At 39.3% G+C, this 20,467-nt stretch overlaps 2 protein-coding genes across 4 annotated transcripts in view; one reads left to right on the forward strand and one right to left on the reverse strand.

Moving 5' to 3' along the window:
- Positions 1-20,467, reverse strand: part of LOC308701935 (uncharacterized protein) — a 166,878-nt gene that overhangs the window by 32,343 nt on the left and 114,068 nt on the right. Inside the window, exons 1-2 of one of the 3 annotated variants that reach the window (XM_081384413.1) lie at positions 4,097-4,674; positions 2,725-3,042 (exon numbers count right to left, since the gene is read on the reverse strand). The exons of 1 other annotated variant lie outside the window; for it this stretch is intronic. In XM_081384413.1, the coding sequence (XP_081240539.1) occupies positions 2,725-3,042; positions 4,097-4,142 (364 nt within the window). In that variant the 5' untranslated portion in view covers positions 4,143-4,674. Of the gene's footprint in view, positions 1-2,724; positions 3,043-4,096; positions 4,675-20,467 lie in introns of those variants that run through there. One more of the 3 variants, XM_081384415.1, reaches the window with a different exon arrangement.
- Positions 4,510-20,467, forward strand: part of LOC308701953 (uncharacterized protein) — a 116,914-nt gene continuing 100,956 nt past the window's right edge. The window contains exon 1 of the mRNA XM_081384446.1: positions 4,510-4,545. The gene's annotated coding sequence lies outside the window, so the exon portion shown is untranslated. The remainder of the gene's footprint in view (positions 4,546-20,467) is intronic.

Below are 20,467 nucleotides of genomic sequence, written 5' to 3' on the forward strand. Positions count from 1 at the left end.
GAGCTTCCATTTACGCTTTCTCTAGCCACTCTTTGAACTGCCTCTACATAGGTCATTTCTGCATTCTGTGCTCATCTGCTTTTCTGTAGTATGCATTATTAGTATGGTGTTTACTGAGTTTGATAATATCATTTATTTCTTTTAATATCAGTCTAATGCATTAAGTTTAGAAATGTTAGCATTTCAGAGCGTCCCCGAGGACGCGGGTTTCGTGACATCATCGCATACAATAGAAGTCCCATTTCATTGGCTAGACGCCAACCAATAAAACGTCTCATTTGAACACCCCCGCTCCTGCTCCCTTTCTCTCTCGCCGCCACTGAGTTTCAAGTGTACGGATATGGAAGTAAAATAATGGCAAATGTTTTTGAAACAAAAAAGCCTGTTGAATTGCACTACTTGAAAAAAATATGCATTGCATTAACCATGCTTGCATTTTAATGCATTTGTATTTTTAGGGCTTGCAGTTTTATGGGCTGAAATTCAACATGGTTGAATATTTAAGATGTGAATATTTTAATTCAAAACATTTCAAACACATTTTCATTATTAAAAATGCAATAATCTACATTCACCTTTCATATTTCACTTCCAAAATATTCAAACTAATTAAAAATACAACCTATAATATTCAACAGGCAATTTTCTGTCCATTTTATTTCGCTTTGCAAATTCGCTTCCACAAATTCAGTGAACAAATTCAGTAATCTCGTGAACGAGATTATAATGTTATTCCCCGATGCAGATGTACAGATCCAATGTTACATTTGAGGTTAATATATATTTCTCTTGGTTGTTTAGTTGCCTTAACTTTATATTGTGGCGATATGCTGCATGCAGGCTATTAGGGTTTCCCTCAATACTTCAGGATTCCCCTGCTGGACATAAAACGCTTAGTGTATCTTAATGGACTAATACAGTGATATAAAAGACCAAACTCGCAGGCAAGCAGAGGACTCAGAATAACGCGCAGAGTTTAATGCTGAGCGTTTCCCAGTGATAGACTGGCATAAAGTTGGCTTGACGTTGGACATTCACACATTTAGGGACCGTCTCTAAAGTGTATATGGTATGCACGTTTCTAACTTCGACTAACGACTTCAGTCATAAAACCAACTGTAAAGTGTTCATGTAGTGTCAGGCATAATGCGCACCCTTTGGATTTTTGATATTTATTCAAATAAATTGAAGTTTGCTATTAAAGTTAGAAATGTGTATGCCAAAGTTGTATGCAACTTTATAGACGGTCCCTAAATGTGCGAATGTAATAAGTTGTTACTAGTAACAAAAGAATAGTTACTAGTCACTATTGAAATAAGTACTAGTATCTAATGAATAAGTACAGGTACTAGTATCTAATAAAAAAGAACTCGTATGTAATGAATAAGTAAGTACTAGTGTCTTTAAAAAGGATACAATGTGTGCTCTACTAGTACACACGCACACACACACTGAAGCACTCGTGACGCTCGTGGTGTTTTCAGCGTTTCACTGTATGAGGACGAGGACATGATGTGGGTGGGGGGGATCACAGTGTACTCGCTACAAAAATCTAGACAACACCACTGACCATCTTTAAACATTTACAGGACGGGCGGATCCCCGGCTCAATCTCTACGCTTAAATCTCACCACATCAGTTACCTTCTTCTCAGAGGATTTTCTTCTCAGACAAGCCAGCAAACACTCCATATATCACTCCCTTGATTCCCTGTTTATTTCCTCTATAGGAACTAAAGTCTCCAATTTGACCACCAACTTCCCCACACCTCTAGCATCATCATACTGTTTCCTATTTTTGCAACAAACTCTTAACATTAACATTCCATTATACTATATTTTGGCTTGAAAATCCTTGCCTATCTGACTCTCCAAAGCATTGGGACCCTTTAATGGGTTCACTGCTCCAAATCCTACATCTCCTTGATTAGTTCCCTTATCTTTAAACAGCATGACTAACTCTTCAGTACTTCCAGTTCTCCTAACTTCATTTACTTTCTCTCCTGACATTTCAGGTCTTTTGCTTGATGCCTCCTTCTTAGAGCTCCCCTCTTTTTTTTCCACCTTCACCCCCACCTGAAGCCAAGGGCTTCCAGTTCCCCCTCCTTTCCCAAAACTAATCTAATTATATTATTAATAATCCTACTACAAATAAAAGAAAATGGGAAAAACAACTTTCTACTGATCTACTGATCTGATCACCCACCTGCCTCTAAAAACGTGTCCACACACAGCACACTTCCTCGACTTTGACCCGTCGAGTGTTCAGTGTTAATGCCCACTAGACTCTCCTTTGATGTAGTCCTCCTATATTTATCTACTTAAATGCATTTTTCCCATGGTGCTCTGTTTTCCTAAAGTCACTGGGTAGCAGTGGCACCGGTGTGAAGGGCCCTTTCATCACTGCTTGCAACTTTAATTAATATATTTAAATGTTGTTTCTGTATTTACATTTTTTGTTCATTACATCTATTGTTTCTCCTAAAAACAAAGTAGATTTTGTGATAAATATGAAATGGTCTGTTTGTCAATTTTCTTGTCAGGTAATAGTCTCATTTTAAAATGAAATGGTTTGTAAACAATAAATGACAGTTTGGCAGTCACTTCGTACATCTTTAAAAATAAAAATGTCAGAGAATGATATACTAATAAATAATTATGTAGAATAAATAATGATGTAAATAATATAATATTAAATAATAATAATAAAAACAGACATACTCACCACGGACATTGAATGATTTTGATGGTGACCCACTTTTGCTGCTGATCTTTAGACTTAAATCTCCAGAGTCCTGACTGCTGATGTTTTTGATTTTGAGATCTCCAGTCTGAGTGTCCAGCTGCAGTCTGTCTTTGAATGCACCATCAGACTTAACCCATTCTAAGATCTTACTGGACCCAATTTCAATATGTGCAATGGAAGTTTCACCAAACTTCCACTCAATAAAATTAGCTGTTTTTTGTATTTCTGTGTGTTGACTGTGTAGAGTGACAGAATCTCCCTCCATCACTAACACTGTCTCCACATCACCAAATACACCTGAAGAACAGAAACAGTCAAGATGAAACTTAGAGGACTCTCTCTCTTAGATCATTGAGTCTTGCCAAATAAATCTCATGTGACTTGCTGCAGTCTGCATTAAATCTGAGTCTACATTAGTGGCACAGATTAAGGTCTAGATTTGACCAAATGTTTGTTTTTTGGGGCAAAAAACTGGTACATTACAGGACTAATAAAAAAATATAAGAACGATATATTAATTATTTATTATAAAATGTATAGCTCCAGTATTAGGACTTTTGGCGGTTGGGCATTCAGCATTTCAGCTCCTTTGGAACAAACTTCCACAAGACCTCCCCGCTGTCTCCTCCCTCCAGACCTTTAAAACTGATCTCAAAACTAATTTATTAACCATGTTAACTAATTGTATACTTTAAATTTCAGATCCATGCATGCCTTACTTTTGTAATCTTTCATATGAAATATGATCACTGTCTGTATGATTCATGTTGTTAAATCCTGATTGTATAACTGTCAATATTATGTAAAGTGTCCTTGGGTTCTTGAAAGGCATTAAATAAATAAAACGTATTATTATTATTATTATTATTATTAAAACACTAATCTTCTGCATTTTCAGTCTCCAGTGACGTGCACAAGTTATTCATAGCACTCACACAGATAAATATGTGCTGCACAAATACTGTGTATACAGTAAGTTTGCGTATTCAGTATTTATTTACATAATAAACAGAAACGCAAGGTCTAGGGGGCGGGGGCCGGGGGGTATTTCTTTTTCATAGCATTGAGTTTTTCTTTCTAAGTTAACACATGAGCTGTAGCCTAACTGTTTCATTTGGGCACTGGGTGTGGGTAGTCAATAGCCTAAATGTATGTATCATGTACCTGTGACTGAAATATTACAGAATCATTGTTATACAATTTACAAAAAAGCTTTCAACACCTTGATAAAACTGATCACAGTTATTTATTCAAGAAACTCTGGTATTAATTATACTGTAAAGAAAATGCGCATTTCCGGGTTTCGAAAAGAGAAACTGAAAGTGCTGATATATGCTCAAAAAACACTTACCGGTCGATAATAATGGGAAAAGAAAGACTATAAGTGCGCTCTTCATATTAATGTAGAGTTGAGTGATAGTAGGTGATCCGTAGAGTTATGTCGTCCTCTGAGTGTTCGTCAGCGCTGGGTTTCTGAGCCGCGCCCTTAACCAGAGATCTTATGAGCCGACTAACTAACAGAGACAAACCCCGACTTACATAGAAACTTTTACACTGATGAAGATATGCCTTGAAGATAATATCTTGATGATTTCTATTATGCTGAAAGAGAAAGGTCTTTATTGGTTAAAGTTTTCAATATCAACAAAAGCGAAGTCCAATATCCGAGGTCTGTCTGCGGACTGCAAGAGAGGGCCGTAACAGGAGGGCGTAATGGCGTATATTTTGAAGTTGTCCAAATCACACGAGATGTCAAAACGAGATGTTGTCGGCAAGATGGCAGCTCGCATAGAGACAACGGTAAGAATATTTTAATGACTTAGGCTATTTATATTATCTATTTTTATGACTTAAGTGTATTTTGCCTTGCAGCAAGGGCAGAGCACAACCCTTTGGAACTTTGAGCTTGTCAATCAGACACTTGTCAGTGTCTCGCTGAGAGCGTGTCTCAAAGATGCCAGCACAACACAGTAGTAGATGGCCCTGGAGTGGTCATGCCATTATTAAAATATAAATGCATGTTGTAACGTTACATGGATGTCACCTAATTTTAATAATAAATATTAAAAATGGAAATATGAGTTCTCTCATAAAAGGTACAATATGAGTACAACTCATAAAAGGTTGTCATATAAAAATGAAATCTATGATGTCTGAGTATCACAACCTGGGTGGGCAACCCGGTCAACAAGCTGCTGGAAACTTGTAATTAGGGTCAAAACAATGCTACCTCAAATTCTCCCAAACATGCTAAAAAGGTTTAATTATATTCATGAATCCTGAGCCATATCTCCCTTATACTTTATGCTAGAAACAAACTAAGCACACCTTTCAAAAGAGTGGAATGCCTTGATTGTACGTGTAATTAGAATGTAAGAGTTAACAATGCCTCTTAATTCATAGGTAGGCAAAAAAAAGAAAAAAATATTGAACATTCCATTTGTAATCGGTAGCATTCTTTTCCCTTTGTTGTTGTTAAAATAAACAAATTACCATGTGAAGTTAACTTTTAGATGAAATCATATTTTGATCATTTTCACTAACCAGACAGTCCTCGTGGCCCATAACACATTTAGAGGGAATTCAATTTCAGGCCTATAATAGCCTGTCAATTCAAACAAGGTCCAAGAAAAAGGATTTGAGGATTTTGGGTTAGGCTGGTTACTGTTCAATCCAGGTGTTTGGAGTGTGAGACAAAGGTACTGACAACTAAATGTTGAAAGACTAAAACACACTGGAGTCATGTGTGGAGTAGGTTTAAAAGTATTTACTGATTAAAACTGTTACATTAAGTAGCAATTTGTTCCAAAAAAAAAAAAAAAAACGATTAATGAAACAGACAAACAGATTACAATTCAGGGTGATAACTAATTTCTGTAATAATGTTTATACAATTTGTTTAGCTGTTTTCAGAGTCACTGCTGCTGTCGCTGCTCTCTAGTGTTTCAGCATGCTGTGTCCTACTACATTTGGTTGCAACGGCATCCTATGTAGCATGGAATTGCCCTCTTTGCACAGGAGCAGTTCTTCTGACAACCTTTAACACAACCACATGATATTGCCATGGCCAATGACACAGGCCAGGCAGGCTGTGTAGATGGAATTGGAACTTCAACTGCTTGGCCCTCATCCAGAGACCATCCAAAATTTCTGAAGGAGGGAATTTCTGGCTGGGCAATGTGTGCATTCTTGTCAATAATGGTTGCCAGAGCTGCCCGTTTAAGGTGGAAGAGAAATGCATTTTCAGTCGGAGGAAGTAGCTTTAAGAGTGTTGATTTGTTGTTCAAGAACTTGTATGCTCTCAGTGTCCCCAGATCAGAATCTTCAAAGTGATCAGCTGAGGATGTATACACATCTATGATGAGGCCTCGTGCCTGGTGAAGCAGGTCATCTGTTATGTCATCAGTTGTGTTTTGACCAAACTCTTCAAGTGCAGGTATGTCCATTCTCATGCTGCTTTTGAACCAAGACTTCTTACCAGTGAAATAAGGATAACTAGTTGTATCTCTTCCACTAAGACTGTGGACAAACGGCATAGCACAGCATAGTGAAGGTCCCAGTATACCATTTCATGTATGGGCAGATAGGCATTCTACGTTGTTCTCACCCACAGCTCTGGCAGAGCACTGAGGTATGTTGAACCATAGTACAGGCACATGACAATGATGTCTGTGTCATTGGCATGGATGACAACTCTGCCAACTCCTTCATTCTGGACACTGTAGAGGGTGTGGAGTATTATCCTTGTGTCTGCCTCCTTCTGTGTGGACTCAAGAGCAGGAACATCCCTGACAGAACCATCTGCAAGCACAACGGTCTTTGTCTCTTCTTTAAATCCACCACCCAGGTAGATACGAGTCAGGCCAATAGGAGGCTCGAGTTGTTCATGCTCACACTACCTCTCACAGAGGAATTGAAGGAGATTTGCTTTATTGGCTGATACAGAAAAAAACTCCTGTGGATCTGGAGCTGTGAACTGCTCACTAACTTCATATACTTTTGCAGATTTTGGTGTGTACCTCCGGCTTTGCTCAGCAGACTTAAGGCTTGGTCCACTGCAGGGGCGTCGCTAGACACCTTTTACTGGGGCACGTGCCCCAGTATAAATCTGCTGTGCCCCAGTAAATCTGAAGTTTGAGTTTAAAAATGTATTTTATTTGTCAGTGTATTTAATAGAAATTATATTATAGGGTAATAGAAATTCTGTATTTGCAACGCAGTAATAAAACAATCAACGCTTGTAAAAGCAACGCAGTTTAACCGAAAACAGAAACTGAACCCCGCGACAGAAATCCATGTCCGCCCGCGTCTGTTTCCTAGCAACTGCAGTGCAGCGCGCACATAATAGGCTTGTTCGACTTCATGCAGCTCTGCGCAGACCGATCGGCGGCTGACTTAAAGCAGTGCATGCCGGTTAGAAATTTTGTCCGACTTGATACAACGCCGACACCACGTGACTGTGACGTATGCCATTAAAGTACCGCGAGAGCGATTCGAGAGTAGCCGGAGAACTCAGCCAGCGCAGCTTCTCAAGAGCGGCTGCACCATAGATATCATATAAAGGCTAGATGTCTTAAGGCGGAGTCACTTCCGGCATCACCGGCGGCCATCTAACCACAGGGCTCTGTGAATTAAGGTGAGTGAGCAGCACGCACACAAATCCTCTTATCTCGCTGAAATCTGGACGGATTTACAAACGGTTTGGTTTCTTACAAACGTTATTAACGTGGCTATAATTCTGAATGCTTAAACATTTTGAACATAATTATTCATATGTATGCAGTATAATAGCTACATCTCTGACGTTTATAACAAACCAAACCGTTTGAAAATCGGTAGAAAATTGAGCAAGTTATGGTTATTTAAAAGTACATGCACCATGTTGAGTGAGCGAGCACCCTGTGGTTAGATGGCCGCCGTGTGCGGATGTCGAGCTCCATTGGCCAGCAGCGCGGACGAGACATCTAGCCTTTATATGATAGGTGTGTTCGACATCGGCTGCGGCTGGATGTAACCCAAGCGTGCCGCACAAGCCCTCAAAAGTGAAGCCAAAACGTCTCGATCGCCCCCCGGTGACTGGTCCAAGTATAGGTTATAAGTCCCGCCTCCCCGTGTTATTCAACGGGACGTGAGACCAACTAAACAATTAAATTACACTTCAAATATCTTTTTTCCAAAGGTGGTTTATTTCATTTGCTGTCATTTTTATCACGCTGATGTAAGTTCAAGTGTCCATTTCAAAAATAAGTTGGCTTTTAGTTAGTTACGTGATGCGGTGGTGTAACGTCATGATTGACAGCTGTGATTGACAGGTTCTCTGAGCGAAGTAGTCACTGAAGCACCAACGGACATTTTTTCGGGATCTTCGGAGGACTGAGGAGATTGTATTTACTATATTTTAACAAGGCTCTTGTCTAAATGCAATCAATTTGTAAAAAAGTGTGCAGAATCGCGAGAGTGAGGGCGGAGCGTTGATTTCGCGGCTTTACTTCCTGCTCACTACTGCGCAGGTCTGGTCCCGAGATCGCTACTGCGCAGACTCAAGTTCCAATATGTCAGCGCCATATCGGGACTCGAGCGGCTTCAGTTCTCATCAATGGAAGAGAGCGAAGGGGCGTCGTCCATATTTTTTTACAGTCTATGGATGTAACCGATCGGCGAGAGTAGCCGCGTGCAGGCGTTGAGGAGCTGCAAACGGAGACGTGAAGTCGGACACTTTCTGGTTCCCGTAGTGACCGCTCACGTGGTGTTTGCATACTTCACCACAGCTGAAGTGAAATAAATGCAATTTTTGCCAAATAATGTTTCAGAGACATTTTCATTCAATACTTTATGTAGGCCTACAGCTTCATGCAACGTCTGTTTGAACAAGAATAAAGTTCAACATAAGTTACTATCAATGAAGTGGAGTCTACGTTTTTTAATCAGTTTTAATTTAATAAACATGACACAATATAACATCGCAACTACATGAAAAGAGTGTTTACTGTTATAAAAAAAATGATTTGTGAGCGTTAGAGGAACTAAAGGTGTTCGAAAAAACACGAAACACACGTGATCATTGTCATGCAGTGAATCCGGCCAATCGTGGCCAAAGGTGCTCAAAAAAAAATGATTTGAGAGCTTTAGAGGAACTAAAGGTGTTCGAAAAAACACGAAACACACGTGATCATTGTCATGCAGTGAATCCGGCCAATCGTGGAACAGCTGTGTCGTCATCAGCCCTCGTGCAGCCGCTCTTTTTTTTTTTTTTTTTTTTTTTTTATTTATTGAAATACAATAATAACAAAACATATTACATACAAGAGTACACATAACCATACATGTCCATACATGTCAGGGGTAGAGAATAAATAAATAAATAAAAAAATAAAATAAAATAAAAATAAAAAAAATAGAAAGGCTTTTTACAAAAAAAGCTTGTACTTGTCAAACAGCTGTGTAGTTTTCATAGCTTTCAGGTTTTTACTTTTGGATATAGTTTCTAAATATATCTTAACATCAATTTTAAAATGTTCAAAATTTGGTATCTTTCCATTCCATTTGACCTTATGAATATAGTAACGGGAAATTATAATAATTAAATCAAATATAAACAAAAGATTTTTATCACCCTCAAATGAAAAACATCTTAACATAACATCAATTTCTTCAAAGTTAACAAGAATCCTAACTTTACTTTGCAAGTAATTACTAAGTTCCTTCCAAAACATTTGGGTCTTGGGACACTCCCAAAATAAATGCTTAATAGTCTCAGGGGTAATTTTACAAAAAGCACAAATATCTTCAATGTTTACTTTAAAACGCTGTACCACAAGTGACTTAACTGGGTAAATTCGATGGAAAATTTTATATGAAACCTCTTTTACTTTGTTTGTAATACAATACTTATGAGGTGTCATCCAAACTTTACTCCACTCAATATGTTTCTTAAATAAAAAATTCCAGTGAGTAGTAACAGCAAGTATACATTTAGATTGAAGAAGGGACCGCAAAAAAATATTATTACATCCAGAACTTGTGAAATCTTTACCCTGCAACTTAATACAAGAGGTAAATTCTTCTACTGTTGTTTGTAGAAAACAATTATTATGACCTTCTAATAATCTCAAAATTTCCTTGGGAATTGCATGTAAAACCAAAGAATATTGGACAGGATCAACTGAAAAGTTATAAATATGAACAAACTCATTATAATTGTATAAAACACCATCATTTTTTATCAACTGCTTAAACCAAATAATTCCCTTTTCAAACCAATTTTCAAAAAATATTGACTTGTTTCTAACCCTTATACATCTGTTGTTCCATATGGTACATTTATGGGGGGAAAAATTATGACTATACATAAGAGTCCATGAAAGTAATGCTTGTTTGTGGAAACTTGCAAGTTTAACAGGTATTTTGTTAACATCATAATCACATTTTAGTATAAATTCTATACCACCTACTTTTTGAAATATAAAATTAGGTACCGTATACCATATACTTTGCTTATATTTTAAATAATTTTGAAGCCATTTTATTTTAAATATCATATTAGAGGTCTTAAAATCCAAAACATTCAATCCTCCTTCAACTTTTGATCTACAAATATTTTCTTTTTTAATATAATGTGATTTGTTCCTCCAAATAAATTTAAAGAGTTTAGTGTCTATCATTTTAATTAGCAAGGGGGGTACCTCTAACACTTGAGCATTATAAACCAACCTGGATAAACCTTCAGCTTTAACCAATAACACACGACCAGTTAAAGAGATATCTCTCATTAGCCAAGAGTTCAATTTCTTTTCAAATGATTGAATGATAGGAGTAAAGTTTAACTCATTCCTGACTTCCTTATTTTTTGATATCTTAATACCTAAATATTTGACAACTTCTTTCACAGGAATATTGCATATTGTGGTAAAGTCACATGAACCTAGAGCCATAAGCTCACACTTATTAATATTTAGGGAAAGACCAGATACAGATGAAAATAACTGCAAACATTTTATTGCTTTTCCAACTTCAGTATAATCTCTTAAAAAAAGAGTAGTGTCATCAGCTAATTGTGTGCATTTAATTTCTGTATCCTCTATTTTAATACCATGAAAATTGTCCTTCTTAATATGAATGGCCATAATTTGTGTAACCAACAAAAAAAGTAATGGACTAATAGGGCAGCCCTGTCGAATACCCCTTTTAATTTCGAATCTATGAGAAGTTCCATATGCCAATTTTACAGAGCTATTAATCTTATTATATAGGGTTCTAATTACTTTTTGAAATTTGTCCCCAAAACCGAAAAATTTAAGAGTTTTAAAAATAAAGTCATGTTCAATTGTATCGAAGGCCTTGTAAAAATCGACAAACAGAATAAAACTATTATCATTAATAATTTCATTATAATCTATAAGATCTAATACAAGTCTAATATTATTACAAATATGTCTACCTTTTATAAATCCTGACTGCCCCTCATCAGTGCAGCCGCTCTTGAGAAGCTGCGCTGGCTGAGTTCTCCGGCTACTCTCGAATCGCTCTCGCGGTACTTTGATGGCATACGTCACAGTCACGTGGTGTCGGCGCTGTATCAAGTCGGACAACATTTCTAACCGGCATGCACTGCTTTAAGTCAGCCGCCGATCGGTCTGCGCAGAGCTGCATGAAGTCGAACAAGCCTAACATCTATGGGCTGCACTGGGCTGCACGAGGGCTGATGACGACACAGCTGTTCCACGATTGGCCGGATTCACTGCATGACAATGATCACGTGTGTTTCGTGTTTTTTCGAACACCTTTAGTTCCTCTAAAGCTCTCAAATCATTTTTTTATAACAGTAAACACTCTTTTCATGTCGTTGCGATGTTATATTGTGTCATGTTTATCAAATTAAAACTGATTAAAAAACGTAGAGTCCACTTCATTGATATAGCTTATGTTGAACTTTATTCTTGTTCAAACAGACGCTGTATGAAGCAGTACATAAAGTAGGCCTATTGAATGAAAATGTCTCTGAAACATCTGTGCATTATTAGGCAAATATTGCATTTATTTCACTGCAGCTGTGGTAAAGTATGCAAATACCACGTGAGCGGTCACTACGGGAACCAGAAAGTGTCCGACTTCACGTCTCCGTTTGCAGCTCCTCCCCGCCTGCACGCGGCTACTCTCGCCGATCGGTTACATCCAGCCGCAGCCGATGGCGAACACACTGAAGTCCGGTCAGGTGTTGGCACTCTATTAAGGTAGGCTATGAAAACATGACGAAACAAAAGTTTGTAAATAATACAAATAGGCTAATCTTATTTTTATTCATTATTGGCTTCTGTAGATGGACATCATAATTTTTTTTTAAGAGATGGTGAGTTTGAGGGAGGTAAGACTTGATAAACAATTTACGTCGTCAGACATCAGATGCAAAGAATTCTAGCCTCAGAATTGATGAAATTCTAACCTATATGAAAAACCTCTGCCAAGAAATGGAATTGCTTTACTATAGGCAAAAAACTTTTATACAGAAAAAGAGTGCACTAGTCTCGCATTAGCCTACTATGAATGAGAGAAAGTGCAACGTGCATTATGGCGGAATAAGTCCTGTATTTTGTTCCGATCAGACTGTAAAAGAAGACGGACGACGCCCCTTAACTAAGATGAAATAATTTTTACCCCCTTGAATTTCTGTCTATAGTGCAATTCTATATGCATACATGCATACGTACATACACACACACACACACAGCGCTTTAGAAATAGAGTTGAGTTTCTGACTTGCCATTTTTGCATATTCAGTGTGTGTGTGTGTGTGTGTGTGTGTAGATCCGTATATATTTGTATATACACATGTGAGCTACAATATATTGTTTGTTTCACAGCAGCTTCACAATAGTAACAAATTAAAAAAAGCGCCTGAGAAGCAGCTTGGCCAACAAACCAATAGTGTCAATATTCAGTTAATAGTCACTTCAGTGTTGATTCAGTTTAGTTCAATAACTGTAACATTAATCAAACATCCTGTATAATATATACAGTATTTGTGCACATACATGTACGTGTGACAAACTCCTATACACTCCACTGCACACTGAACAAGCAAAAGACACAAGATAGTAGTGTTTTACATAATTCATATCTGCATGTAGTTTTGTGTGTATGTGGGCTAATCATTTTATGTTTGTGTGTAGAGTTACTACACAAATTTTTTTTTTAAATAGTTTTGAATGTTGACAATACACATTAACATTTTGTAGTGGATCATTCATTGCAACATTTATCCTTTGTTTAAGAATCTGTTATCTGCTTGATAAATCATTTATGCTATGCTGCCCACTAACATGCTTTTAAAGCTATTGTTATCCAATTTTTTGGCTTTCAAACACTTAAAATACACATTTGTAGGTCTGAGAAATCAAAATTTTGATTTCCTGCAGCACTGTATAGCACAGAAAATACACACAATGTTGTGTTCTGTACTACTGTCTTTGATTGCTTGTGATAACAATGAATCGTTCTTTTGGATATGAAATTTATATTTAATTGACTTATGGGTAAGCCACGCCCTCCTTCGTTACTTTTGCTATCTCAGAAAAACAATGGGGGACCGGTGCCCCAGTAGAGCTTTATGTCTAGCAACGCCCCTGGTCCACTGTATCTGTCACAACAGAAGTGTATAATCTCAGTGCCAGCAGGTACATCATTCATCAGCATTTTTTTGTATCTATCAGCAATGTGTCCAAATGTTTCACCTTTGTGAAAAGACCAGTGGCGTATGGCAACACATAGCGTCGATGACAACTGATGTTTTTCTGTCACTTTGAGGTAGATCAGGAATGATGGTCACTCTGGTCTCCTCTTTCAGGATCTTCACTAAGCTCGCCTTGGTACCAGTCCTCATACTGCCATCTTCCTGGAAGAGGGATGGGGGGAAGTCACTGCACTTATGTTTGCCAATAAAGTCAATAATGTTGAGTTCTTCACCACTGGCAATGATCTGTGTCATACGCAGAAGGGCAGTAACTTCTTGGCTCTTGCCAGGTGCTGAAGATTTTCCACCAGATGTCTTTGTTTTTTTGTTTTGTGTGTGGAAAGTGTTGAGCTTCACGATGCTTGTTCTCTTCTGAACATTGGACAGTGACCCAATTCCTTCACATGTGTTAAGCTGTCCTTGACTGTGGGTTCCGCACACTGTCCTGTTGATATGTTTATCAAGCATGGTGTGGCTACTGTGAATGGGTTGGTCTCCACTGCTGCAATAACCTTGATAACCATTTCTGCATCCCTGTTGACACGACTATGGCCAGATTCATGGTGTGGGCTGGATGAATGGAAATGTAACATGGACTTTAGCTCTGCAGAGACAGCTGCAGTAAGAGGTTTGGTGTAGACCCACTTTATTCGGGCTGCAGGGTTGAGCGTAATGCCATCTAGTCCACTCGCTTCCTTGGCATCTGCATTGTAAGTCTGCTCCAGAAGCATGTCTGGAGACACACCGTTATGGCTGCCGTCAGCTCTCCGTCCAACGAATGCCCCTGTCATCATAGCTGCATGTACCTCTGGGGCCGTTTCAGGCAGTTTCTTCATCTCGGCCAAATACAGAGGCAAAGACTGTTGCCCATATTTGTAGTGACCTGCTGCAGTGAGGTAAGGTAGCATTCACGCTGATTCACAGAGATGTCCTACCCAGTCACCCTCCCTCTCATAATAGATAAATCTATGCAGAATGTCTGACATCTCCAGAAACATTGACCAGAAGGTTGCAGTTGGATGTGCATGCAGTGATTTCTGAAAAAGCAGCATCTGTTCTCGCAGGATTGACAAGTGTGGGTGTGACACTTGGACCTTTAGCTTCTGAGTACCCGTGGTGTCTTTTCTAAACAACATCTTCATGACTGTTTCTACCTGTGACTGCCAATGCTCTGTGCCTGTCTCTGTGACCCATGCCTCAAATGCTTCCCAGTACAGGCGCCACATGGCTTCACTGAGAATCCTGATGGCGTGTATAGTTTGGTAATAGTCAGCTTTCTCACCAAACATTTTCTTGATTTATTTATTTATTTATTTTTATTTAACCTTTATTTATCCAGGTAAACTGTTTGAGAACCACTTCTCATTTACAAACATGACCTGGCCAAGAGGCTACAGGAATAAATAGGGACATACTGTACAACTGTACATAGTCAAACACATGACACACATAGAACAAGCAATTGAATTAAAAAAGGTAGACAACAAAGAAAAAAGAAAAAGAATAAAGTGCTTAAATATGTGTGTATAAATATGGTTCATAATTGTCAGCAGGAACAAGAGTCAACTATGTAATTTTGGAGGTTTTGCTTAAAGGTGGAGATTGGGATCAGAGATGTAAGTTTCAGGGTATTTTGTAGTATGTTCCAGTCATGTACTGCTGCAAAGCGGAAGGCATTACGTCCAAAGATAGTAGAAGTAGGGGGGGGGGGGGGGGGTACTAAATTTAATCAAATTACTTGATCTTGTGTGATAGGCGTTATGAGCAGCATGAAGAAGAGATGACAAATAGAGAGGTGTCTTGCCCAGGATTGTCTTGTATATGAAGAGAAACCAATGATGGAGCCGCCGGGTATGAAGGGAGGGCCAGCCCACCAGTTTATACAGGTCACAGTGATGAGTGTGAAAGGGTGCATTAGTGGCAAAACGGATGGCTAAATGATAGAGTGTTTCAAGTTTTTTTTTAGGGCTGTGTTTGGTGCCATTCTGTAGATAATATCGCCATAGTCCAAAATTGGCAGTACTGTCATCTTAACGAGGGTGCATTTGGTAGCATGAGTAAAGGAAGCTTTATTGCGGAAAAGAAAGGCTAGTCTAGCTTTGACTTTTGTTTGAAGGTTATTGATGTGTGTAATGAATGACAGGGATGAATCCAACCAGATACCTATGTATTAATATATTTTGACATACTCCAGAGCCATACCGTTCATGCAGGTGATTGTAAGTGGAGTCTCGGTGACTGGTTTTCGGCTAAAAAGGATACATTTTGTCTTACTGGTGTTAATACGGAGGTGGAGATTGTCAAAGAACTGCTCTATAGAGGTGAAGCTGAGTTTAAGACTGGAAGCCGCAGAATTGGGAGAGGAACCAACTGAGTACAAAATGGTATCATCTGCATAAAGATGAATCCTGGAGGTGCCAGCAGCTCTGGCTATATCATTGATGTAGATAGAAAAAAGGGTTGGGCCCAGGATTGAGCCTTGAGGCACACCTTTAGAGATATTAAGAGGGTCTGACATAATGTTTTCAACCTTCAATTGCTGGGCACGGTTGGTAAGATAATTGGCAAACCAAACACAGCTAGAGGAGGACAGACCAATACTGGAAAGCTTATGTAAGAGGATCCTATGGTCGACAGAGTCAAAGGCCTTGGCGAGGTCTATAAAGGTGGCAATACAGACCTGTTTGCTATCTAATGCTGTAATTACCTCATCAAGGACCTTTGTGGTGGCTGTTATGCACCCATGTCCTGTCCGAAAACCAGATTGCATGTCAAATAATATATGATTTTTATCCAGGAAATCATTTAACTGTTTTTGGACGAGCTTCTCCAGAACTTTGGCAAGGCATGGTAAGATGGAAATTGGGCGATAACAATTTGGATCAGATTCAGAACCCCCTTTGAAGAGGGGAAAAATTATGGCTGATTTCCAATCAATAGGGAACTCAGAGAGCTGTAGGGACATGTTAAATAGTCTTGTGACGGGAGCGGCAATAATGCAGGATGCTGCTTTTAAGAACATGGGATCAAGACCCTCAAGGCCAGCAGATTTGTTTGTGTTCAGCTTGGAGAGTTCATCCTGGACTTCAGAGGTGGAAAGAGGCATAAAGGAGAAGCCATTGTTGCTTGATGGAGAAAGTTGGGCATCTGCTGAGGTTGTAACTGAAGTATCCATTGAGACTGGATTAGGGTTTGACATTGAAACTGTATGGGTTGCATTAATAAAGTGATGGTTTAGAAGTGAGGCCATCCGAGACTTCTCAGTAATAATGATGTCATTAAATAACATAGAAACTGGTAAATGAGGTGAAATAACTTTATTTTCCATTACCTTGACTGTTTTCCAGAATGCCCTAGCATCAGTGCCACATGTGGTGAGTTTTTCTTTAAAATGCGAGATTTTGGCATTTCTGATAGCCTGTGTTGCTTTATTTCTGCATTGACGGAAGGCCAGCCAGTCAACTGGAGTTTGGGTAGAGTGGGCTTTTCTCCAGAGAGCATTTTTATGATGAGCAAGGCCGCATTAATGCACGGGCTTACCTGGGCTGAAGCCCAGGGGCCTCCCAAGTTCAGGGGCCTCCCATGTTCAGGTTCATGATGAGCTGAAAAGGTCATATTGTTTTAACTTGTCAGATTTTGTCGCTGTATGTCGCTAGTCGCTTGTGGACGTTGGTAGTGCTCTCGCTATAATGTTATTGTTAAGGTGCGTTCATACCAAACGCGAATAGAGCGTCTGGCACGAGTGATTTCAATGTTAATGCAAAGACGCGTTTACGCGCGTCTAGAGGTCCCGCGGCGCGAATGAGGCGGACGGTGCGTGTCCACTACAGCGGCAAAAGTCCGCTCAGTGCCGCTGGCAACGCTGTAACGTCTCCGCTTTGGGGTGTGTCTGTTGCGAGTGTGTTTAATCTAAGTTTTTTTCAACACACGGACAGTATAATCAGCAGCGATGCACGCGATTACATTTAGAAATAGACAAGCTTTGTTTCCAAATGTACCAAGCAATGATCCTTTCAATTTTATAAACTTTTATAAACCCAGCCAATATAATCACAATGAACACATCCAAAATAAAATCGTAACAACTGCAAAGCGTCTAATTTGTAAACAAAATGATTTACGCACTAAATCCAGCATAAACTCACTGAGACTGTCAACAGTTTCTTTTCCATGCATCATTTTATTATATCCATGTTTGTGGTTAGTTAGTCAAATCATATAAAACAGTGAAATCGCCCTCGAACTCTTCTGTCTTCCTGCACTCGAGACGGTGACGGGAGCTGAGCTCCACTGAAAGGCTTCTTTCCTATTGGTTGTCGCTCACGAAAAAAAGTTGAAATTTAGTTGCTGTGTGTGGTTGTTAAATAAAGTGTCTTGTGTTTATGTGCTCAGTGATATGTTAATAACAATATTAAAATTGAAAACAATATTAAAAAACTCACTGTTGTAGGTCTCGAAAGAAATGAATGCATTCTGTGATGTAGATTTCCTAGATATTACACTTTTTTAAAATGAGACTCTATAAATCGAGGGGATGGGGGGCCTACAAAACCTCTCAGCCCCGGGGCCTAACATTAGGTTAAGGCGGCTCTGATGATGAGTAATCTCAGCCAGGTCATTGGAAAACCAGGGACTATATCGATTTTTTATTCTATTTTTTTTCAGAGGGACATGCTTACTCATAATCAGACTGAAAGTGTTTTTAAAAAAAGACCATGCCTCTTCCAAGAGGTGGAAGGAATTAATTCTGTCCCAGGACACGGCCGCAACATCTTGGAGAAAAGCTTGCATGTCCAGTTTTTTCAAAGAGCGCTTGGTTACATTTACTGGGGGCCTTTTGAATGAAAGGCCAGAGCGTACACATGCAATAGCGCAATGATCACTTATTTGACTGAAAACTCCGGCTTGATAATTAGATGGATTGTTAGTCAAAAGGAGGTCAATCAGAGTGGATGATGAGGAAGATTTAGGATTAAGTCTGGTGGGCTCAGATATCATCTGAGTAAGGTTTAGAGCATCAAACTGTTGCAAAACTGTATCTGGGGGATTGATCATATCCCAGTTCAGATCACCCATAAGGACAAACTCAGAGGATATGTATGGAGCTAGGAATTGACTAAAGGCTGTGAGTGCAGAAACTGGAGCTGAAGGTGCTCTATAGCAAACAGCAACAGAGATAGAGAAAGTAGTTGAAAGCCTAAGCTTTAGTACCAGTAGTTCAAGTTGTTTAGGAACTGACTTAGAAAGAACAACAGTACATTGCAGATGATCTTTAACATACATAGCTATACCACCACCCCTGGTAGCTCTGTCCTGACGAAACACATTATAGCCTGGTATGAAGATGTCAAGATCAGTGTTCCCTTTTTTAAGCCAGGATTCAGAGATAGCAAGAACATCAGGATTAGCTGTGTGCACCAATGTTTTTAAAGTGTCAAAATGCTTAGAATTCAACAGACTGCAGATATTTACATGTAAAAAACCCAATGATTTACGGTCACTAAATTCACCAAATGACAGCTGGGCAGTAACTGAGTTAGCTGGCCCAGGATTTGGATAACATTACCAGCGATAAATAACATGAGAATAATTAACATGCGTCTAAGAGCAACACCAGAACAAATCGATTGTTTGTCTTTTACAAAGGGCAAAGCCAGTAACAAGTTAGAGTCAAACAGTTCCTGCAGTAGCATAACTGAAAAATATGGAAGGGTTCGAAATACCTGGGTGACAGAAAGTCCAAAAGATTTAGTAATCCAATAGGATAGGACATCTCTCGATTGAAGAATGAAGTCTAATGTTCCCCGAGAGTGAAATGCTGTGGCAGACCCTAGAGTGCGTTTACCAGCAGGGCCGGGGTCCTGATACTGTACATGCAGCAAAAAGGTGAATGACAAAATCCAGAGAACCAGTTAGATTTTTATAAAGAAAAGCATGATTCAAAAACTTTAGTAGTGTAGCACAGGCTTCAATGTGTGCTGGAAACAAGCCTTGATGTATCTTGATGTAAATCCTGATTCGAAAACCCCTGCCACAGATCTAGGCTGAAGGCAAGCCACGCTGCAGCAGGTCCATGTAGGCCTCAGACCAGGTGGAGTAGGCCGAGATCCTCTCGAAAACAAGCAGGTAGGCCTCAGACCAGATGGAGAAGGCCAAGAACCTCTCAGAATAGCTGTAGCCAGATAGCATAGGCTTTAGTGTGTGCTGGAAGCGAACCACAATGCAGCTGAAGATAGATGTTGTTATCTTGCTGTAAATCCTGTTTCAAGAACCCGTCACAGATCTAGGCTGAAGACAAGCCACACTGCAGCAGATCCCTGGGCTGTAGCATGAAGATAGGCCTCAAACCAAATAATAGGCCAAGAGCTCACAAAAATAACAGGGTAGAATATCCATAACTACAAAAACTTAGTTAAGATTAAATGAAGGCACTGTCTGGCTTATTTCAGTGAAAGGTGCACTAAAAACCTTAAAAGGTAAAAGTTAAAAATGGACAGACAAAGAGCAGACAGAAAGACATGCAGCCATCTTGGAAAGTGGGTTGCCTTGTGGGAAAGTGGGAAAATCTTGAGTTGCCATGACTTGATGGTCCCTTTCTAACACAGACCTGCTGAAACCAGAAGATCTTCTGCACCAGCATCCCTGATAATTTTGCAAACAGCCTTCATGTAATTGTGCGCTTGGTGAAATCCCCCCAGCAGTAAGACTAAGACTACATTGCAAAACTCTTCTCTGTGTTTGTCTCTGATTGTAACTGCTAGTTCATATGTGACCTGATCTCCAGTAATGATGGTATACTTATCCCCAAGTGCATGTGATGTCTTGACCAGCCTCTTCATCTCTTCTTTGAGGACAGATGGATCAGTTGGAGATACTGGGATAAGAGGAAGATAACTAATGGTGCTGGCCTCTCTGTGTGGGTGGAGATCCACACAGAAGGCAGAGAAGCCAGGCAGTACCGTTTCGACCTCTGGAGGAAAATCCAGCAATTATGAA

The sequence above is a fragment of the Scardinius erythrophthalmus genome, assembly GCF_964197995.2.
Source record: "Scardinius erythrophthalmus genome assembly, chromosome: 14".
NCBI lineage: Eukaryota > Metazoa > Chordata > Actinopteri > Cypriniformes > Leuciscidae > Scardinius > Scardinius erythrophthalmus.